The 17106-nt window shown below is 38.2% G+C and overlaps 1 protein-coding gene across 1 annotated transcript; it reads left to right on the forward strand.

Moving 5' to 3' along the window:
* The first annotated feature begins 3894 nt into the window (after positions 1-3894).
* Positions 3895-8825, forward strand: OTOR (otoraplin). The gene is made up of 4 exons (XM_069075361.1): positions 3895-4021; positions 4379-4518; positions 6427-6537; positions 8802-8825. Exons 1-4 carry the CDS (start codon positions 3895-3897, stop codon positions 8823-8825), a joined length of 402 nt encoding a protein of 133 aa, XP_068931462.1.
* The last annotated feature ends 8281 nt before the right edge of the window (positions 8826-17106 follow it).

The raw sequence follows: 17106 nt of genomic DNA on the forward strand, positions 1-17106 counted from the left end.
TGTATACATAGACAAAGGGCACAGGATGGGTTGAATGTGAAGGGATAATATCTTAAAAATAAAATTAAGAGGTGAGAGAGGAATGTATTGGGAGAAGGAGAAAGGGAGAGATAGAATAGGGTAAATTATCTCATATAAAAGAGGCAAGAGAAAACTGTTACAATGGAGGGGAAGAGCAGGAAGGTGAAAGGGAATGGGTGAACCTTACTCTCATTGAATTTGGCTTAAGGAGGGAATAACATACACACTCAGTTGGGTGTCTTACCCTACAGGAAAGAAGGGGGGAAGGGGTTAAAGTGGGGTGTGATAGAAAGGAGGGCAGATTGGGGGAGAGGGTAGTTAGAAGCAAACACTTTTGAAAAGGGACAAGGTTAAAGTAGAAAAAAGAAAAAGTGGGGGAGTGGGATAGGATCAAGGGAAATATAGTTAGTCTTCCACAATATAACTACTATGGAAATGTTTTGTGTAACTACACATGTACAACCTATGTTGAATTGCTTGTCTTTTCAGTGGGTGTGGGTGAGGAGGGAAGAAGGGAAAGACTCTGGAACTCAAAGTTTCAAAAAACAAATGTTAGTGCATGTTACATGCAAGTTGGGAAATAAGATATACAGGCACTGAGGTATAGAAATCCATATTGCCCTACTAGAATGTTATAGGAGGTATGGTAGAGGGTATAAGAGAGAATATATTGGGGGAAGGGGTATTCAGTAAGCTGGCTATTTTTGGGGTGGGGGTAGGAGAGAGACAGGGAGAAAAATTTGTAACTCAAAATCTTGTGGAAATGAGTGTTGAAAACTAAAAATAAATAAATAAAATTTTAAAAAGAACACCCCTCTCCCCCCAAAAGAATATATAACTCTTGAGGGCAAGAATTGTCTTGCTTTAATTGTGTGCCTAGTGCTACAGTACCTGCCACACAGTTAAACACTCAGAAAATGCTTGTTGACTAGGTTTCATAATGATTTAGATCTTTGGGGACAACCAGTTGATAGAAATGGAAGTCAACATTTCTCCTTCACAAAGTATGGATAATGACTTCTGGTATATTACTGTATGAAATGGAATGTGTAAAATGTACATTGAGTTGTGTGGTAGCAAGGTGGTGGTGTGGATAGAGTAAGAGGCCTGGATTCAAATCTTCCCTTAGACACTTAAAGCCGTATGATCCTAGGTAACTCACTTGATCTCTTTTTGCCTCAGTAACCTCATCTGTTAAATGGGAATAATAATAGCACCTGTCTCTTAGGATTCTTGTGAAGGTCAAATGAGATAATAATTGTAAAGCCCTCAACCCAGTGTCTGGTGCACAATAATTACTATGTAAAAAGTAGCTATCATAGCTTTTATTTGTCCAGATACATTAAAGTTTGATTTATACTTTTATCACTACTTGTAGTTTATAGAGTTGCAAAATATCACTCTACACCACTGCTTTGTACAACTCCTCTGTCTAGGGAAGAGTTTGAAAATATAAATATTTAAAATGCCCTAGGATGTGGGCCCTCAGTGTGTGTGTGTGTGTGTGTGTGTGTGTGTGTGTGTGTGTGTGTGTGTACGTTCCCTCATTTGAAACTTTGTCACTAGTTTGGAATGGAAGGATGGACAATAATGGGAAATCCAGGCTTCCGGGAGAAGGATAAAGTAGATAGTAAAAGGGAGAGGGTCATGACTTGAGCCATGTTCCTTCCTTATATCATGGGTATTTGGAATGTTAGCTAGTTCCAGGACCTCAACCCCCATAGTATATTTCAAGCTGGCATTTCCAATGCCTCTAGAAATGAGGGTGAGGCCAGAGACTGGGATATAGGGATATATCAGGTTAGGTTCCTTGATGGACTCGTGCATTACAATTGCCCACCTGGAAACCCTTGTCTTAGCTGGTGACTTGTCACGTCATAGTGTGGCGGAAAAAGCACAGACTTTATAGTAAAAACATCTGAGTGTGAAGGCTCTTGCACTTTTGTGGCCACGGGTAAGTCACCTTCTCTGGACCTCAGTTTCTGCCTTTGTAAAACTGGTGAAAGCAACCGATCAACAGTATGAAGCACCTATTTTATTTATGCCAGGCTTTGTGCTAGGTGTCCATTGTACAAGAACAGAAAATAAATCCCTACTTACATTCTAACAGGGGAGAGAAGTACATACATAGTAGGTACTTAATAAATGTTTATTAATTGATTGACATAGATAGCATAAATATAAAATGAGCAAATATAAAGTAGATCTGTATAAGGTATTTGGGGAGGGAGGGCTCTAGTAGTTGGGAGGAATCAGGAATGGTTTGTGTTTGAGCTACCTCTTGAAGAAAGAGAGGGATTTTGAGGTAGAGGCAAGGTTGGAATTGCATGGAGGATCAAAGGATTGGAAATGGGTTATGGAGTGTCCTGTGGGAGGAACAGTAAGAAAAGCCCTGTTTTTCTGGATTACAGTGCGGGAGGGGAAATAATGTCCATTGAACCTCAAAAGATAGGTCAGGCTTTATAGGGATTTAAAAGCTAAATACAGAGGTTTGTATTTGATTTTAAAGGCAATGGAAAAAAAAGAGACCAGAGAGGACTGAGTAGAGGAGTCCCATGGTCGGATTTGAACTTAAGGAAATTATTTTGGCAGCATTATGTAGGATGGACTGGAGGGGTGAGAGACTTGAGGCAGGCACACCAATTGGGGACTGTTGCAATAAGCTAGAAAAGATGTGACGAGGTTCTGAGCTGTGTCAGTAAAGATAAGTGACAGATGTGGGCGATGTGAAGGTAGAAATGACAAGATTGGATACCTGCTGTGGGAATAACATAATACTGAGGTTATGAACCTGACAAAGAATGGTGGTGACAAAAACAGGGAAGTTTGAAAGAAGGGGTGGTTTAAAGATGAGTTCTGTTTTGGACATTTTGAGTTGGAGAGTCTCCAGGACATCCAGTTTGAAGTACATTTTTACTTATTTTAGAGAGTTATAAACCTTTTCTGTTCCCCCCTTAATGTCCGTGCCTTTCTCTGAGATTATTTCCAATTTATCCTGTATATATTTTTGTAAATAGTTGCTTACATTTTGTCTCACCCATTAGACAGTGAGCTCCTTGAGAGCAATGACTATTTTTTTTCTTTTGACCTTTCTTTGTGTGCTAGCACAATGCCTGGCATATAGTAGGTGATTAATAAATGCTTGTTGATTTGACTTGACCTTAATTTGTTCAGTCATTTCAGTCGTGTCCAATTCTTTATAACTTTATTTGGGAGTTTTCTTGGCAAAGTTACTGGAGTGGTTTGTCATTTCCTTTTGCTCATTTTACAGATGAAGAACTGAGGTAAACAGGGTTTAAGTGACTTACCTAGGGTCACATAGCTAGTAAGTGTCTCAGACAGGATTTGAACTCATGAAGATGAGTCTTCCTGATTCCAAACCCAGTGTTTTAGATCTATTGCACTGCCTAGCTGCTCAATATAAATGAGTTAATAATAATTATAAGGCTAAATGTTTTTGTGTGACACATAACTGTCCTCTAATTTTATTTTAAGCAAAACAAATCCAGGTGTGTATTTCCAATAAATTCATCCAAATATAAGTAGCAAGTCTTCATTCATGAGTTGTAAAGAATTTAGAGCAAAATTGCTACTTTAATGCATGTTAAAAAAAAAATAAAACATTTAAATAATACTCTAACTTTCCATGCCATTTAAAGCTTTTTAAAAAACATATCAATGTAAGGAAGGGGTAGAGGATATTATGCTTTGTAAATAAGTCCACAGAGTATAGTATAAGCTGAAGAAGTAGTGGAATGTTAGCCTCACATCCCATTGGTTGAGATTATTTATCCAGATGTTGGGATTTTGCATAAAAGAAAGGAGTTTCTGAAGCTGGTCCACATTTGATGGTGAGAGGTACTAGCAATGACAATGGAAAGGATCATGAAGAGGATATTTTTTCTCTTTCTTTTGAGTCTTCTAGCAACTTGTGTTGTACATGGAATTTTTATGGATAAACTTGCTACCAGGAAGCTCTGTGCTGATGAAGAGTGTGTCTGTAAGGATTATTTTGTGTTTTTCAAATTATTGCACTCTATAATTGAATGTGGATATATTTGCATAAAACCTATTTGTATTTTCTAATGAAAAATGTCCAATGTATGCTTGATTAGCATTTTTTCTGATCTTTTAAGTAGTTTCTCTCTTTTAGGGAATATATTTTGGTAAGTTTTCTGCCAAGTGAAGCTTTTTTCTCCCTTTTAGTTATTTGTGATTTAAGTAGGATGTATAATGCAAATTTTGACCTATATATGATATTTGTCAACTTAAGTTCAATAATATTTTTAATACTACTTTGTATTTATTATAATATAATTTATGCAATAAATGTATCCATGTCTTTTTTTTCCCCCAGATACGATTTCCCTTGCTAAAGCTCAAGATGATTATAATGCCCCTGACTGTAGGTTCATTAACATTAAAAAGGGGCAGCAGATCTATGTTTATTCAAAACTAGTGAAGGAAAATGAAGCTGGAGAATTTTGGGCTGGAAGTGTAAGATGAGATTTTATTATACACAATCATGGATTTGTAAGGTTGTTACTGTTTGTCTATTTTTGATGAATTTGTCTAATTTTGATGAATTAAAAACTACTCATTGTTATTTTACGTTATACTAATAAAAGGGTAAATGTCAATGTAGAGTGCTATCAAAAAGAAAATTTCACAGAACATAAAATCTTTTTTTGTTTTCAGCTATTCTGTATAAAAAGCATAGATAAATACAGAACCAAACTCAGTGTGGTTCAATACAGAACTAGGGACAGAGTGGATAAGGTAACATCTGTGTAGGGCAGAACATTGAGGGAGTGATGTAAAGAGTTACATTTCTTACAGTTTTTATACTGTATGCATTTTTAATACTAGGTCATTCTGACCCCTCTCATTTGTAGGTATTTATTTTATGATAAATCAAGTTGCATGTTTTAACAGTGAATGCTCTCGGTCTGATGGATGGTAACCCCCAGGGAGTGACTTTTCAAACCTTTTCTGGCACACACAAATGTCTTTTCCCAGCTCAGGGTCTAGATGATATTTTGTTAGGGAATAATAAACTAAAACAAATATATAAGTATGAGGATTAATCACGAATATGGGAAATTAATCCTCCCCTCTTGCTTTTGACTTTATTTCACAAAGGTTGAGAAGTTTTCTAGGCAAGTGTCTCAGGATTGGTCCAGTCACTGGGGCCAACTCTTTCATTGTATTTAGTTTCTATCCTAGCATATCTTCAGCATCAACTTTGAATGACAGATTCAATTCACTTTGAAGGATCCCAAAGACCATAATAATAAGAACTGGAATTTATCTAGCAATAAAAAGTTTGCAAGGCACTTTGCATCCATTATCTTCTCTGAACCATACAACCTTGTGAGATAGTTACCATCAGTATTTTTACAGGCATTTTACAGGAGAGGAAACTAAAACTCAGAGAGGTTGTGTCTTGCCCAGCATCAAACAACTAGTAAGTGACAGAATGGGAATTGACACAAGTATTTCCTGACCCAGAAGACAGCATGCTTTCTGTTATTCCATTATTGTTCTCAGTTTGACCTACGAGGGAACAAGAATAACGTTGTGCAATATAACCAAATAAATAGTCATCTAGCCTCTTTCTTTGATACCTCCAGTGAGGGGAACTATCTTCTAGGACAGCCCACTCTACTTTGGAGTAGCTCTAATAGTCGAAAGTTTTCCCCTAAAATCCTGAATTTTTCTTTTTGAACTTGAACCCACTGGTTCTAGCTTTGCTCTTGAGCAGAACACAAGACCAATCCCTCTTGCAGAGGACAGCCCTTCAGACATCTTAAAACATCTCTCATGTTCCCCAAAGGAGAACCCTCTCCAGGTTAACCATCTTCGATGGGCTTGCTGCCCACTACACCACACCATCCATTACTTGTTGAAGATTTTTTAAGAGTAGAAAATTTTTGTGAAGATTCTCCAAAGAGGCTGCATTCAGACAAAAGTGAAAACTAATGTTTTGAACCAAGCCTTTGGACACACTTGTGCTTTTCTCTCAAGCCAAACACTTACTGTAGTCTACTTTAGCATCACATTCCAAAATATTGATTTACTTTGAAGCACCTAGGATCTAAGAGCCCTTTAAATGGAAAAAAGACAAGTTAATTAATGTTAAAAGGAAAAGTCCTGTAGTTTTAGCCAATAGATCTTGCTAATCATTCTAATTGTGTGACTTTTATAGACACAGGGCTACATGCTGCTAAAATTCATGCATGCTACTTTGGGGAAATCTATCATTAGCCTTAGGGCTCTAGATAAACTCCAATTACTCTCTTCGGCTTTGCCCACACTGCATCTACCCATAAGGGAATGAATTGATTGAAATGTGGATACAAACAGAACTAGTGTGTCTAATAGTTAACTGTCCTCCATATTCAGGTATATGGTGAGCATTATGAGGAAGAAATGGGAATTGTAGGGTATTTTCCCAGCAATTTGGTCAAAGAGCAGCATGTCTACCAAGAGGCAACCAAAGAAATTCCTACAACAGTAAGTAACTTTCAAAACACATGTAATTCTATTAAAATATGATCGTAGTAATGACACAGGTAGCCTTAGATTCATAGCATTATCTCTTCTTAATATCGTTTTGTAAAAATTGTATATACTTTACCACATATATATGTATATGTTCAAAGATACACTCATTTTCCTATATATGCAATGTATATATGTGCATACATGTACACACATGTACCTATGTACACACATGTATTGGTCTGGACCGGTGATTTAATCCATGCAAAAGAGAACTTGGCATAGTGTTTGGGGGGCTGGACCTGGGGTCAGGGAGACTTCGGTCCAAATCTTTCCTCTGATGCATTTGCTCTACAAGCATAGACAAGTTACTGAATTCCTCTGAGGCTTCAATTTCCTCATCTTCATAGTGGGGGATAATAATACCTGTAGTGCTGACCTTGCAAAGTTGTGAGACTCAAATGAGACGTGTGTAAAATGCTTTGCAAACTTGGAAGTGCTCCATACAAGTTACAACAATAGTAACGATAATGGTGATAATTGACAATAACAATTATGATCATAAGTATGGGGAACTCCCAGTGTGAGATCTCCTTTGTTGATACAGATTGATAGCTTATAACCTTAGAGGATGGGGGGAGGGTACTGAGAGAGTCCTTTTCTTGTGTTCACACAGTTGGAGTGGGTCCAAGATAGGACTTGAACCCAGGATTCTTTTCTTTAATATTCACCTTATTTCCACTAAAACATGGTACCTGTCTCCAGGTACTATAGTATTTTAATGTTGAAGACTTTTTTTTTAATGCTTATTTCTAATTTATTCATATTGCATATAGACATGGTAAAGGTATGATGTTGTTAGAAGTTCCATTGCCACCTAACAATACCATACTTTTAAGACATATGTATTAGTACATGTGTATATGTATTGTACATATTGATTAGAAAAAGATTTAGTATGGTATAGCGGCTATGAGGACTGGCCTTAAAGCTAGGGAAACCTGGAATAACCATGGGTAAAGCTCTTAAAACTTTACTACCTCCAGGAAACTCTTGAGGACTCAAATGGTATGATAGTTGCATGAACACTGAATTTGAGTCAGAACACCTGAAGCCAGTTCCCACCTCTGCCACTTCTTAACTCTGTCTCCCAGCACAATTCATAGCACTTCTCTGGGACTCAGTTCCCTCATCTGTAAAATGAGGGAGTTGTACTAAATGGACTCCAAGGTCTTATGAAGATGTGGAGAGGTTGCCAGTCTGCTTCTGTGGAGAGTTTCCATGTCTAGAATTCCCTGCACTCATAAAATCACAGGTCTAGCCAAAAAAGAGTAGCTTTCTGATTCCATGAAAAAAACCACAAAGAGCATTACATAAACCATGTGTTCTGAAACAGGTCCAGTAGTTGGATTTGTTTATTTATGTGGATAGTGAAGGAAAAAGAAGTGATTAACTCACATACTGTATTTGAGAAAATTAAAGTATTTTGAAACCATCTGTGAGTGCCTTATTTTGAAGCAGACAGACTCTGCTTTATGTATGAAATTAAAGCTGTATCCCTTCCAGGGTCCCAGAGCCCAATAACCCAGTGGCAGGAATAAAAAATCCTTTTCATTAACTCAGCAAGGTTGTTGTTTGGACATGGGGAAAGTCATTCTGCTGGCAGAGACTGGAAATGGGCTTCCCAGGAGGGAGCCTGCTGCTTGCTGGGCAGAGTAACTTAAGACTATTTTCTAATAATTCCAAGATTGCCTCTCACCTGTTGTTTACTTTCTGTATTAAGCTGAGAGACAGGGAGAGATCTGTGAAATAGATAAGAAGGGAGGAAACAAGCATTTATTTAGTGCTTACTATGTGCAAGCACTGTGCCTAACTGCTTTATAAATATTATTTCCTTAGATCTTCACAACGACCCTGGGAGGTAGGTGCTCTTTTTACAGGTGAGAAAACTGAGGCAGAGGTTAAGTGACTTGACTAAGGTCATATAGCTAGGAAGTGTCTGAGGTTAGTTTTGAACTCAGGTCTTCTTGGCTCCTGGTCCAGTGTTCTATCTATTGTATCACCTAATACTTATTAGCAAGCTTAAAATTTGTTTGAAAACTTTTATTATTGAATGTGAGAGAGACCTATGATGCTTTAGATTTGGTATCAGGGGAACAGGGTTCAAATACTGACATGATTCCTTTTGGTTTAACAAACTTCTAAAGAGTTTATTTTTTTAAAAAATTTACTTTATTTTTTTTAGCTGAGTTGAAGTCTTACTATTTCTTTTTCAGGACATTGACTTCTTCTGTGAATAAAACTTTACAGACATTGACATTTGTGATGAAAACCTTGGATATTAAAGATGCACCCATAGCCTCCTCAAACTAAACCAGATCCCCACAGCCAACCCAAAGAATCTTCACTTTCTTATAGATTAGTGAGAGCAGTTATAAATTTATAGTTATTGCTAAGCCCAGATCATTCTTCCTGGATCTGTCCCCAATTCCTGTCAACTCCTGTGCTTGGATGGATCTGAATTTTTTTTTTCTGTTTGTAAAATAATATTCTTTGCTCAGCTCTTTCACAGGCCATGTGGGAGGATGAATGAGACATTACCTACATGGGGCTTTAAGCTCTCAGATGGAAGACATATTATAGCTACTCTCTATTTTAAGGTGCTGAGGGATTGAAATCAATGAGAATGATTAACAGTTGTTCTTTGGACTAGAAACTATTTCTACAAATTAATTTTGTTTGAATAGCCCTGTCTTTTAAACTGCTGTGTTTTCCCTCCCGAGTTTTAAATCCTTTAAAAAAAAAAAGTGAGACCTTTAGGTATTTTATAGTTGTATTTTATGACTGGATGTTTAAATTTGGGGGGAGTGCTCTATAGAAGAAGTCACAGCACACAGCTTCAAACCTAACTTATTAGTCTTATTTCACATAGCTGAGAGCCTTTCATGTATTCTCTTCAAGCCAGCCTGGACGACTAGATATTTTGCGTCTCCTCTGCCTTCCCCCATTTCTTCCAGCAAGACCATGCTCAGATACCTGCCTCTTCCAAGAAACCTCTTCATTTGTCCTCTCATCACCCCATCTCTTGTGAAGTATTTTCTCTCCCTTCAAAAATTCCCTACAGTATTTTGTCTCTTCTTTTTATTATACTTATTTGGATATGTGACATACAGCTCCTCCCCCTTTAGACTATAAGCTCTTTGAGCGCAGGAACTGTGTTTCTTTTTCCTTTGTCTCCACAGCATCTAACCCAGTGCTTCTTAGAGCATTGATTGGGCTTAACATGCTCTGTTACCATCTCTGCCTATTGAATTTAATTGAATTATTGAATGCATACCTTGCACGTTCAACTTATCGTCAAAAGCTTTTCCATTTTTTTAACCTTATGTATAGCCTTTTATTCTAAAGTAATTTTATCTGCATGAAATTTCCCTTTCATGTACAAATACCTTTAGTCATAAAATGATGTATCAGAAATCCTCAGTGGTGCTATTAGAGGACACATATCTTTCCATACTGAATTTTTTAAAGTTGTTTTCATTGACTTGTAGCACAAATATAACTTAAAAAAATACGGTTTTGATTTAATTATTTACATGTAATTAAAAATACCTGTGCTCCTTTTCAAAAATCTATAGTTTCTGTACTTTGGAAGCAGTTTTTTATAAACCTTTGGACATGAAAAAGTTAATAAAGGTTTTAACATAATAATATATATAGTCCCTTGTGGTTTTCAAAGGATCTTTTCCACAACAACCCTGTGAGGAGTGTGGTGCAAGTATTATATGCCAATTTCACAGATGAGAAAATAAAGTCTCTGATTATAGATCAGAGAGTTAGTATGTCTCAGAAGCTGGATTTGAAGCCAGGTCTCTAGGCTTCAAGTTCAGCACTCTTTCCTCTCAGAGTGCTATGTAGCTTTACTAAAGTTTAATCTTAATTTAGTTATATTTTTTGCTTGTCTATGTTCTACATGTAAGAGAGAATATTTGGTTCATGCTGCTATGTATCCTAGGTAGTAAAGCACTGTTACAATTTTTCCAATGTCTAAAGCGTGCCTAGGTAGCTGAGATGATTTTTAGTGGTGCCCTCAGAGGCTATCAAAGCCCTAAGTATAAAGGGCAAAGCCTTAGAAGTTTGTTTTTAATATTCTCTGTCTCCCCCTTCTGTTTTAATTTTTGGTACCCTTTTCTCTCAACCCCTTAAATACCCAGTATCTTTATGTGGCTCCCTAAATGCCTAAACTCTGCTTTCTCTCCATGCTCCCCCACCTCCCGACCTTCCCTGGTCTTGTTGTTTCTTGAAACTGTCTCATATTTCAAAATTAGCCTTTCTTCCTTTCCCCCATTCAATTCCCAATCAAAATTCTCATTTCCTCTGTGTGGCTATCACCTGTTATTAAATTCTTATTAAAGCAATCAGCTTTCTAGTGTGAATGACTAGTAAGTTTAACCCCCTCAGCATATTTGCACTTTAAAAGAGGAAATTGTTATCCAGAGAATCTCTAATGAGAGGAATGGGAGTGGCAGAAATTATTTCTAAGCAGAAAATGTTTCTTAGTTATTAACACAACTTCCTACTCTTCTGTTCCTCTGTCTCCCTGCCCCCAAACCCTAAAATTTGTCTGGGAAGAAGCTGAGTATGATGAACACAGAGGAGTCAGCAGCTTGTCTACCCACTTCAGAAATGATGTCCACTTTTAGTCTAAAGGAGTCTTGTACCACAATGAACAGTCAGTCAATAAGCATTTAAAAAAGACTAATTTATGTTCCAGGCTACAAAGCTACAACAGAAAGGTATATGCACCATCCCTGCTCTGGAAGACTTCACATTCTAATGGGATAGACAATATGCAAACAACTATGTATATGCAAAATATATATTGAATAGATGGATGGTAATTTCAGAGGGAAGGCACCAGCAGGGAGGAATAGGGAGGAACAGGAAAGCCTAGAATTCCAAGTTAACTTTAGTCCTGATCTCTGCATCCTCTTTCCAAGACTGTGTGTGCATTATTATATATCAGGAGGCTTTGACAGGCCTTGACTAAAACACTGGGTTTTTCAGTTCCTGTGTCTGAACTCTGTTGCCTTGGCAACAGCACAGCACAATGCCTAGAGAATACCACCTATTGAAACAAAGGTAAAGATTTCAGTCCCACTTTGTAGGTTACCCAAGTGTTGTATCTTGCAGGTCTTATGATCATTCTGAATGACAGAAACTTGATTAAATGCCATTAGAGAGAAAAAGTCCTACCATTATGTCTTATGTCATGTGAGACAGCTAGTCCAATTCAATTCAACCACAAGCACTTACTATATGTCCAGGATTATTCTAAATGCTGTCTAAGGCTATAGAAGGTTGAGATCGTCCCCTCTGGTCAAGGAAATTATGGTCTTACCTGGAAGACAAGACTTAAACACATGAACAGCATAAAACTTTCAGCACCAAAATCGATGTTAAAAAGATAATTTGTGGTATGGGAGAAGGGGGAGATCAGTCAGGTTTATGTGGTCAAGGAAATCCTCCAAATGGGACTTGAACTTGGCCTTACCAGATGGTAGGTTTGTGATAGGCAGAAAAGATGGGAGAAGGCATTGAAGAAAGAGGAATAGCATGAGTAATGGGTGAAGGCAAGAATGAGTGAATGATACATGGCTCATGGTAGTCTGGGAAGTCAACCGTCCAAACATCATGGCGTTTCCCAATCATTTTGAATTGGAATCACAGAATTTCAGGGTTAGAAAGGAATTTAATAGTCTTTGAGTCTATCTGATACCTAAAAAGAATCCCCACCATATTACAACTTGAAAGTGATCATCTAGCTTTTGTTTGACCACTCCTAGAAAGGGGAAACCCATTACCTCCTGATGCAGCCCATTCCACTTTTAGATAGCTCTAATTGTTAGGAAATTTTGTCTTACATTAAGTTTAAATTTGTTTTTGTTTTTTTGCAACTTCCATGGAGTTCTGCTCTCTGGGGTTAAGTAGAGCAAACCTAATCTCTCTTCCTCATGACAACCTTTCACTTATCTGAAGACATCTATTATCCCCCTGCCCTCAGTTTGCCCTGTAGTCTTCTTTTCTCCCAGCCTTTTAGCCAGCATGTGGCATGTGATTGAGGCTCTTCTCCTTTCTGATAGCACTCTACCGGATATTCTCCACCTTATCCAAGTCTTTCCCCAAATGAAGTACCCAAAAGACAACACTATTCTGCAGGTGTTGTTTGATCAGGGCAGAGTACAATGGGACTATCCCCTCCATATCTCTAAAAACTATACTTAGCATTTTTGGCTTCCAAATCATACTGTTGACTCATATTGAGTTTGAATTCCATCAAAGTATCCAGATTTTTTTCAATCTTCTAACTATGCATTCTTTAAAAATCCATGTGTAAGACTTCATATTTATTCCTATTAAAATTTATCTTATTACATCTAGCCCAATGTTTTCTCTTGTAAAAAATCTTTGAAATTCTGCCTCTGACATCCAATATGCTTCCTATCCCTCCCAGTTTACATTTCTCTGATGAACAAGAGACATGCTATCTGTTCCTTTAAGTCATTGATAAAAATGTCCTATAGCACATGAAAAAACACAGAATCTGAGATTCCACTGGACATCTGCTTCCAAGATGACAGCAGATCATCAATGACTACTTTTTGGGTCCCGCTATTCAACCAATTCTGAATATATTCTCGTTGTACCATGTTCTGGTTCTCATCTCTCCAATGTCTCCACAAGAAGAGTGTGACATATTTTCTCAAATACTTGACAAAATCTAGTTAAACTCTGAAGCATTCTCTTGTTTTGCTACTTGAGTAACAGCCAAAAAGGGATTAAGGTCAGTCTGGTATGATTTGTTTTCTAGATATTCACTAACTATCTTTTTAATAATATGAATAATATGTTATAGAATCTTGCCAGGAATCCAAGGCAGCCTACAGGCCTGTAGCTTGCTGGTTTCCTTTTTTTTTCTTTTTTTTAGATTGGAGCAGCACTCACCCATCTGCAATTTTATCATTCTTTTAGGGGTGTTGGGAGACTCAAATGAGATAACAGATGTAACACACCTTAAGGAGCTACATACATGCCAGTTATTATTACTATTGTCATTGCCATTGTCATCATTATCGTCATCACACCACCACTACCACCACCATCATCATCATCATCATCATCATTCTTAGCTTACAGTTACCAGGCATCCACTCTGGTGATGACTTCATTCCCTGAGCCTCCAACTGCCCTCCTTCTGAGCTCAAGGTTTATAGAGTTTATAGAGCAATAGGGGTATGCTAATAAATGTTTAACAACCAGGCTCTTTGAGAAAAAAATGTATTCTCACTGAATTTTTTTTTTAAAGCTTAGCATCTGGGGCCATCTGCAGTCATCCTGATGTATACTGGACCCAGATGACTCTGGAGGAGAAAGTGAGGCTGGTGACTTTGCACAGCCCTCCCTCCCTCACTTAAATCCAGTTCACTTGTTTGTCATGGCATCACTTCCACGATGTAATTGTCCTCTTCAAGAATGAAGAGCTAACAACAACCCTTTTAAAGCTTGATCATTTTTGATTTTAACATTTTACCGTGTTTCCCCGATAATAAGACACTGTCTTATTATTTTTTTTGGACAGAAAAACCCCAGAGGGCTTATTTTCAGGGGAGGGCTTATTTTAATGAACATTGACAGCAATTTTAATAAACAGGTAAATGTGAACAAAAAAATGTACCTTTATTCAATAAGCAAATCACTGGGGAAGAACAGGATGACATGCTCACTGCTGCAGCTCTGATTGGATGCAGCTTGGAGCGCGGTGTGCGTTTCGGGGGGGGGGACGGTGCATACAGAGGGTACCGTAATGTAGCGTGTAGCGCAGGGGATCACCTTCACTACAGTAGCAATCTCAATAGGGTTTATTTTCGGGGGAGGGCTTATTTTAGAGGAATCTTACACAGTAAGGGGAGGGCTTATTTTTGGGATAGGTCTTATTATCGGGGAAACACGGTATTAAGTTTAGAAAATCAACAAAAAATAAATCAAGCCCTGGTTTATGATGTTTGCTGATTGCTGAGGTGTAATTGCTATTCCTGCTATTCCAGTGCTGAGCCCTCCATACCCACAAGTGTTTCCCTTGTTCTCTGACTTGTCTTGGACATTACCGACGGAACCTCTGCAATCATGTTGACCAGCCCTTAAGATACCAAAGGAAAAGTACACCTGGATTTGAATTCCTCAAGGACAACCAGAAGTTCTCAAATGTCTCCTCAGCCATTTTTGCTGTGTCTTTTCTGTTTCAAAGGTCATTCTCCTTGCGAGAAAGAACAGAAACAAAATAAGGACTGAGCAGCCATCTTCTTGGTTTTCAGTTACCATTATCTCATCTGCTTAGAGCAATGGTCCTAGTCTCAACTTTGACCCTCCTCTTTCCTCCAGTTGTAGCAGCAAGCACCCCAGCGTCCCCAGGGTTTGCTGCCACCACAGGTTCTTGGATCTGCTTTGTTAAAGGAAAGCAACTCAAAATGGGTTAACAAGCTTACTTTAATCAGTCAAATATGTATCGTTTACCTAGTTCAGGGGAAAAAGGTCAGCACCCCGAACTTCAGAGTATACAGACAGAATTATCAAGACAGAAACAGATCAAGTAGATAGATTTCCAAACTGTCCAACCATTACATCCATACCAAACAACATCTGGGGTTTTCAAAGCCGGAGGGGGTGAGGTGGGGGTGGAGCTCTCAACAACCAACAGCTTCCCAGAGTCTCATATGATCAAATCATAGAACACTTCTCAAAGTGAGCCCCCAAAACAAAGCTACACATCAGGGCTTATATAGCCTTCTCCTGGCTCAGAGAATGTAACAACCTTATTGACTCACTGGCCAATCAAGAAGTATCTACTGAAAAACAAGCCTCCCACCCCAGGCTCCAGGTGCACTTTAGCCTAGGGGCAGGGAAGATCTTAAAAATTTACATTCCCATTACACCAGTATAGCTTAAAAAAAAACAACACCTTTTAGTCTTAGATTTCCTTGACAATTTCATTCAATTCATTGAGTGGATGAATAAAAAAAATTATCAAATGCTTATTACATGTGAAAAGCTGTGCTAAGTGCTGGGTATATAAATTGAAAAGCAATACAGTTCTTGTTCTCAAGGAGTTCATATTCTAATGATGGAAACAACACATATAAGAGATAAACAGCTGAAAGTCAGATGGAAAGGTTCCATGATCTTTAGAGTACAGAGGCAAAACAGATGGCAATGAATATTATTTTAATGTCATTTTTTGCTCATAAAATCACATCTGTCTCTGATGTTGAACCACTTGACATTGCCAAGGACATGGGTGGAAGGAACTTTCTTTTCTGGGTCCTCAGTGACTGAGCCTGAGAAGCAGTTTCCAGGTCACATCTCCACAGAGATGGGATGATGGCAATAGGGCATGGGCTGGAATGTGGACTAGTAGTCTGGGAGGCGCTGCCACACCCAAGACTTGGGTTTCTGGTCTTGGTCTATCTCTTAAGGAAGGTAATGGTAGAGGTTTAACTCTCCTAGCATGTGCTACATCATGTCCCTCCTTCCAGGGGCCTTGCTGCTTCATTGAGGCTGGCTTCCTGCCCCAGAAGTTACACATCATAGAAATGTCTGTCCCTTTCTCTACAGGAGTTGCTTCCCTGGATGATGACTTTGAAGGCTGGGCTGGAAGTATTATGAGTTTTATCACTCCTGACACTATTCTTATGATAGCATGACAAGCCTTTTTTAGAAGAACCCTGTTTAAATATCAAACAATTTCATAAAGCTCTTCCCCACCCCCAACATGATAGTTATAGGATTGTTGGTAGCTACTGATTGGAAAAATATATGACGATAAAGTGAAAATGCATGGTGACTATATGGACTCACAAATCCATTGAAATAACAAGTTGGAATATCCTAGTATGGAGACAATCATATAATTGAAATGAAGACTATGTTTTAGCCTATTCTGTACCAATCTATCCTTCTTGCAGTTTTGCTGGACATCCTATGGAGGTTCTAGAATACAAAAAAGTGATAGCATCGATATTTGGGCAGAGCCAAAACAGGAAATAATCATACCTGGGGCAAGCAAAATGAAGTATGCTCTCAATCGAGGGAGTGGGTTGTGATAGAGAAGCAGAGAATCCAAGCATAATGTATCTGCTAAGGATACTACTTTAAGTATGCAGTATCAGAGGATGAAGGGGAGGGTGGGGAGCCATCTTGTAGCTTCCTATTTTAACTAATTATTTTCACTAATTAGGTACTAAGTTCCATTGCTTTTAATCCGTTGGAGGATTACGGTTGCTTTTAGGTCCTTCTAAACTCAGGTGACTTCAACATTTGGTTCCCTGAGGAAAATCCCTAATTGCCCTATCATAGCACTAACTCTGCATTTGGGGGTAGGTTCTCAACCAATTCCACAAATCCCTGTGATGACAGAGGGCGGGAATAGTCAGGAGACAGAATCTTAAGTTTACCATTGCAGCAACTTGGGACTCAGTAGCTTTCTTTCTTTCTTTCTTTCTTTCTTTCTTTCTTTCTTTCTTTCTT

Source organism: Petaurus breviceps, unplaced genomic scaffold, assembly GCF_028583685.1.
Source record: "Petaurus breviceps papuanus isolate PSGF00001 unplaced genomic scaffold, PetGlider_PUasm1.0 90919, whole genome shotgun sequence".
In the NCBI taxonomy this organism is placed as follows: domain Eukaryota; kingdom Metazoa; phylum Chordata; class Mammalia; order Diprotodontia; family Petauridae; genus Petaurus; species Petaurus breviceps.

Coding starts and splice junctions, on each gene's coding strand:
- OTOR (XM_069075361.1), top strand. CDS start 3,895: ATGGAAAGGATCATGAAGAGGATATTTTTTCTCTTTCTTTTGAGTCTT. Junction 4,022..4,378: donor TGCTGATGAAGAGTGTGTCT/GTAAGGATTATT, acceptor TTTTTCCCCCAG/ATACGATTTCCCTTGCTAAA. Junction 6,538..8,801: donor CCAAAGAAATTCCTACAACA/GTAAGTAACTTT, acceptor TTTCTTTTTCAG/GACATTGACTTCTTCTGTGA.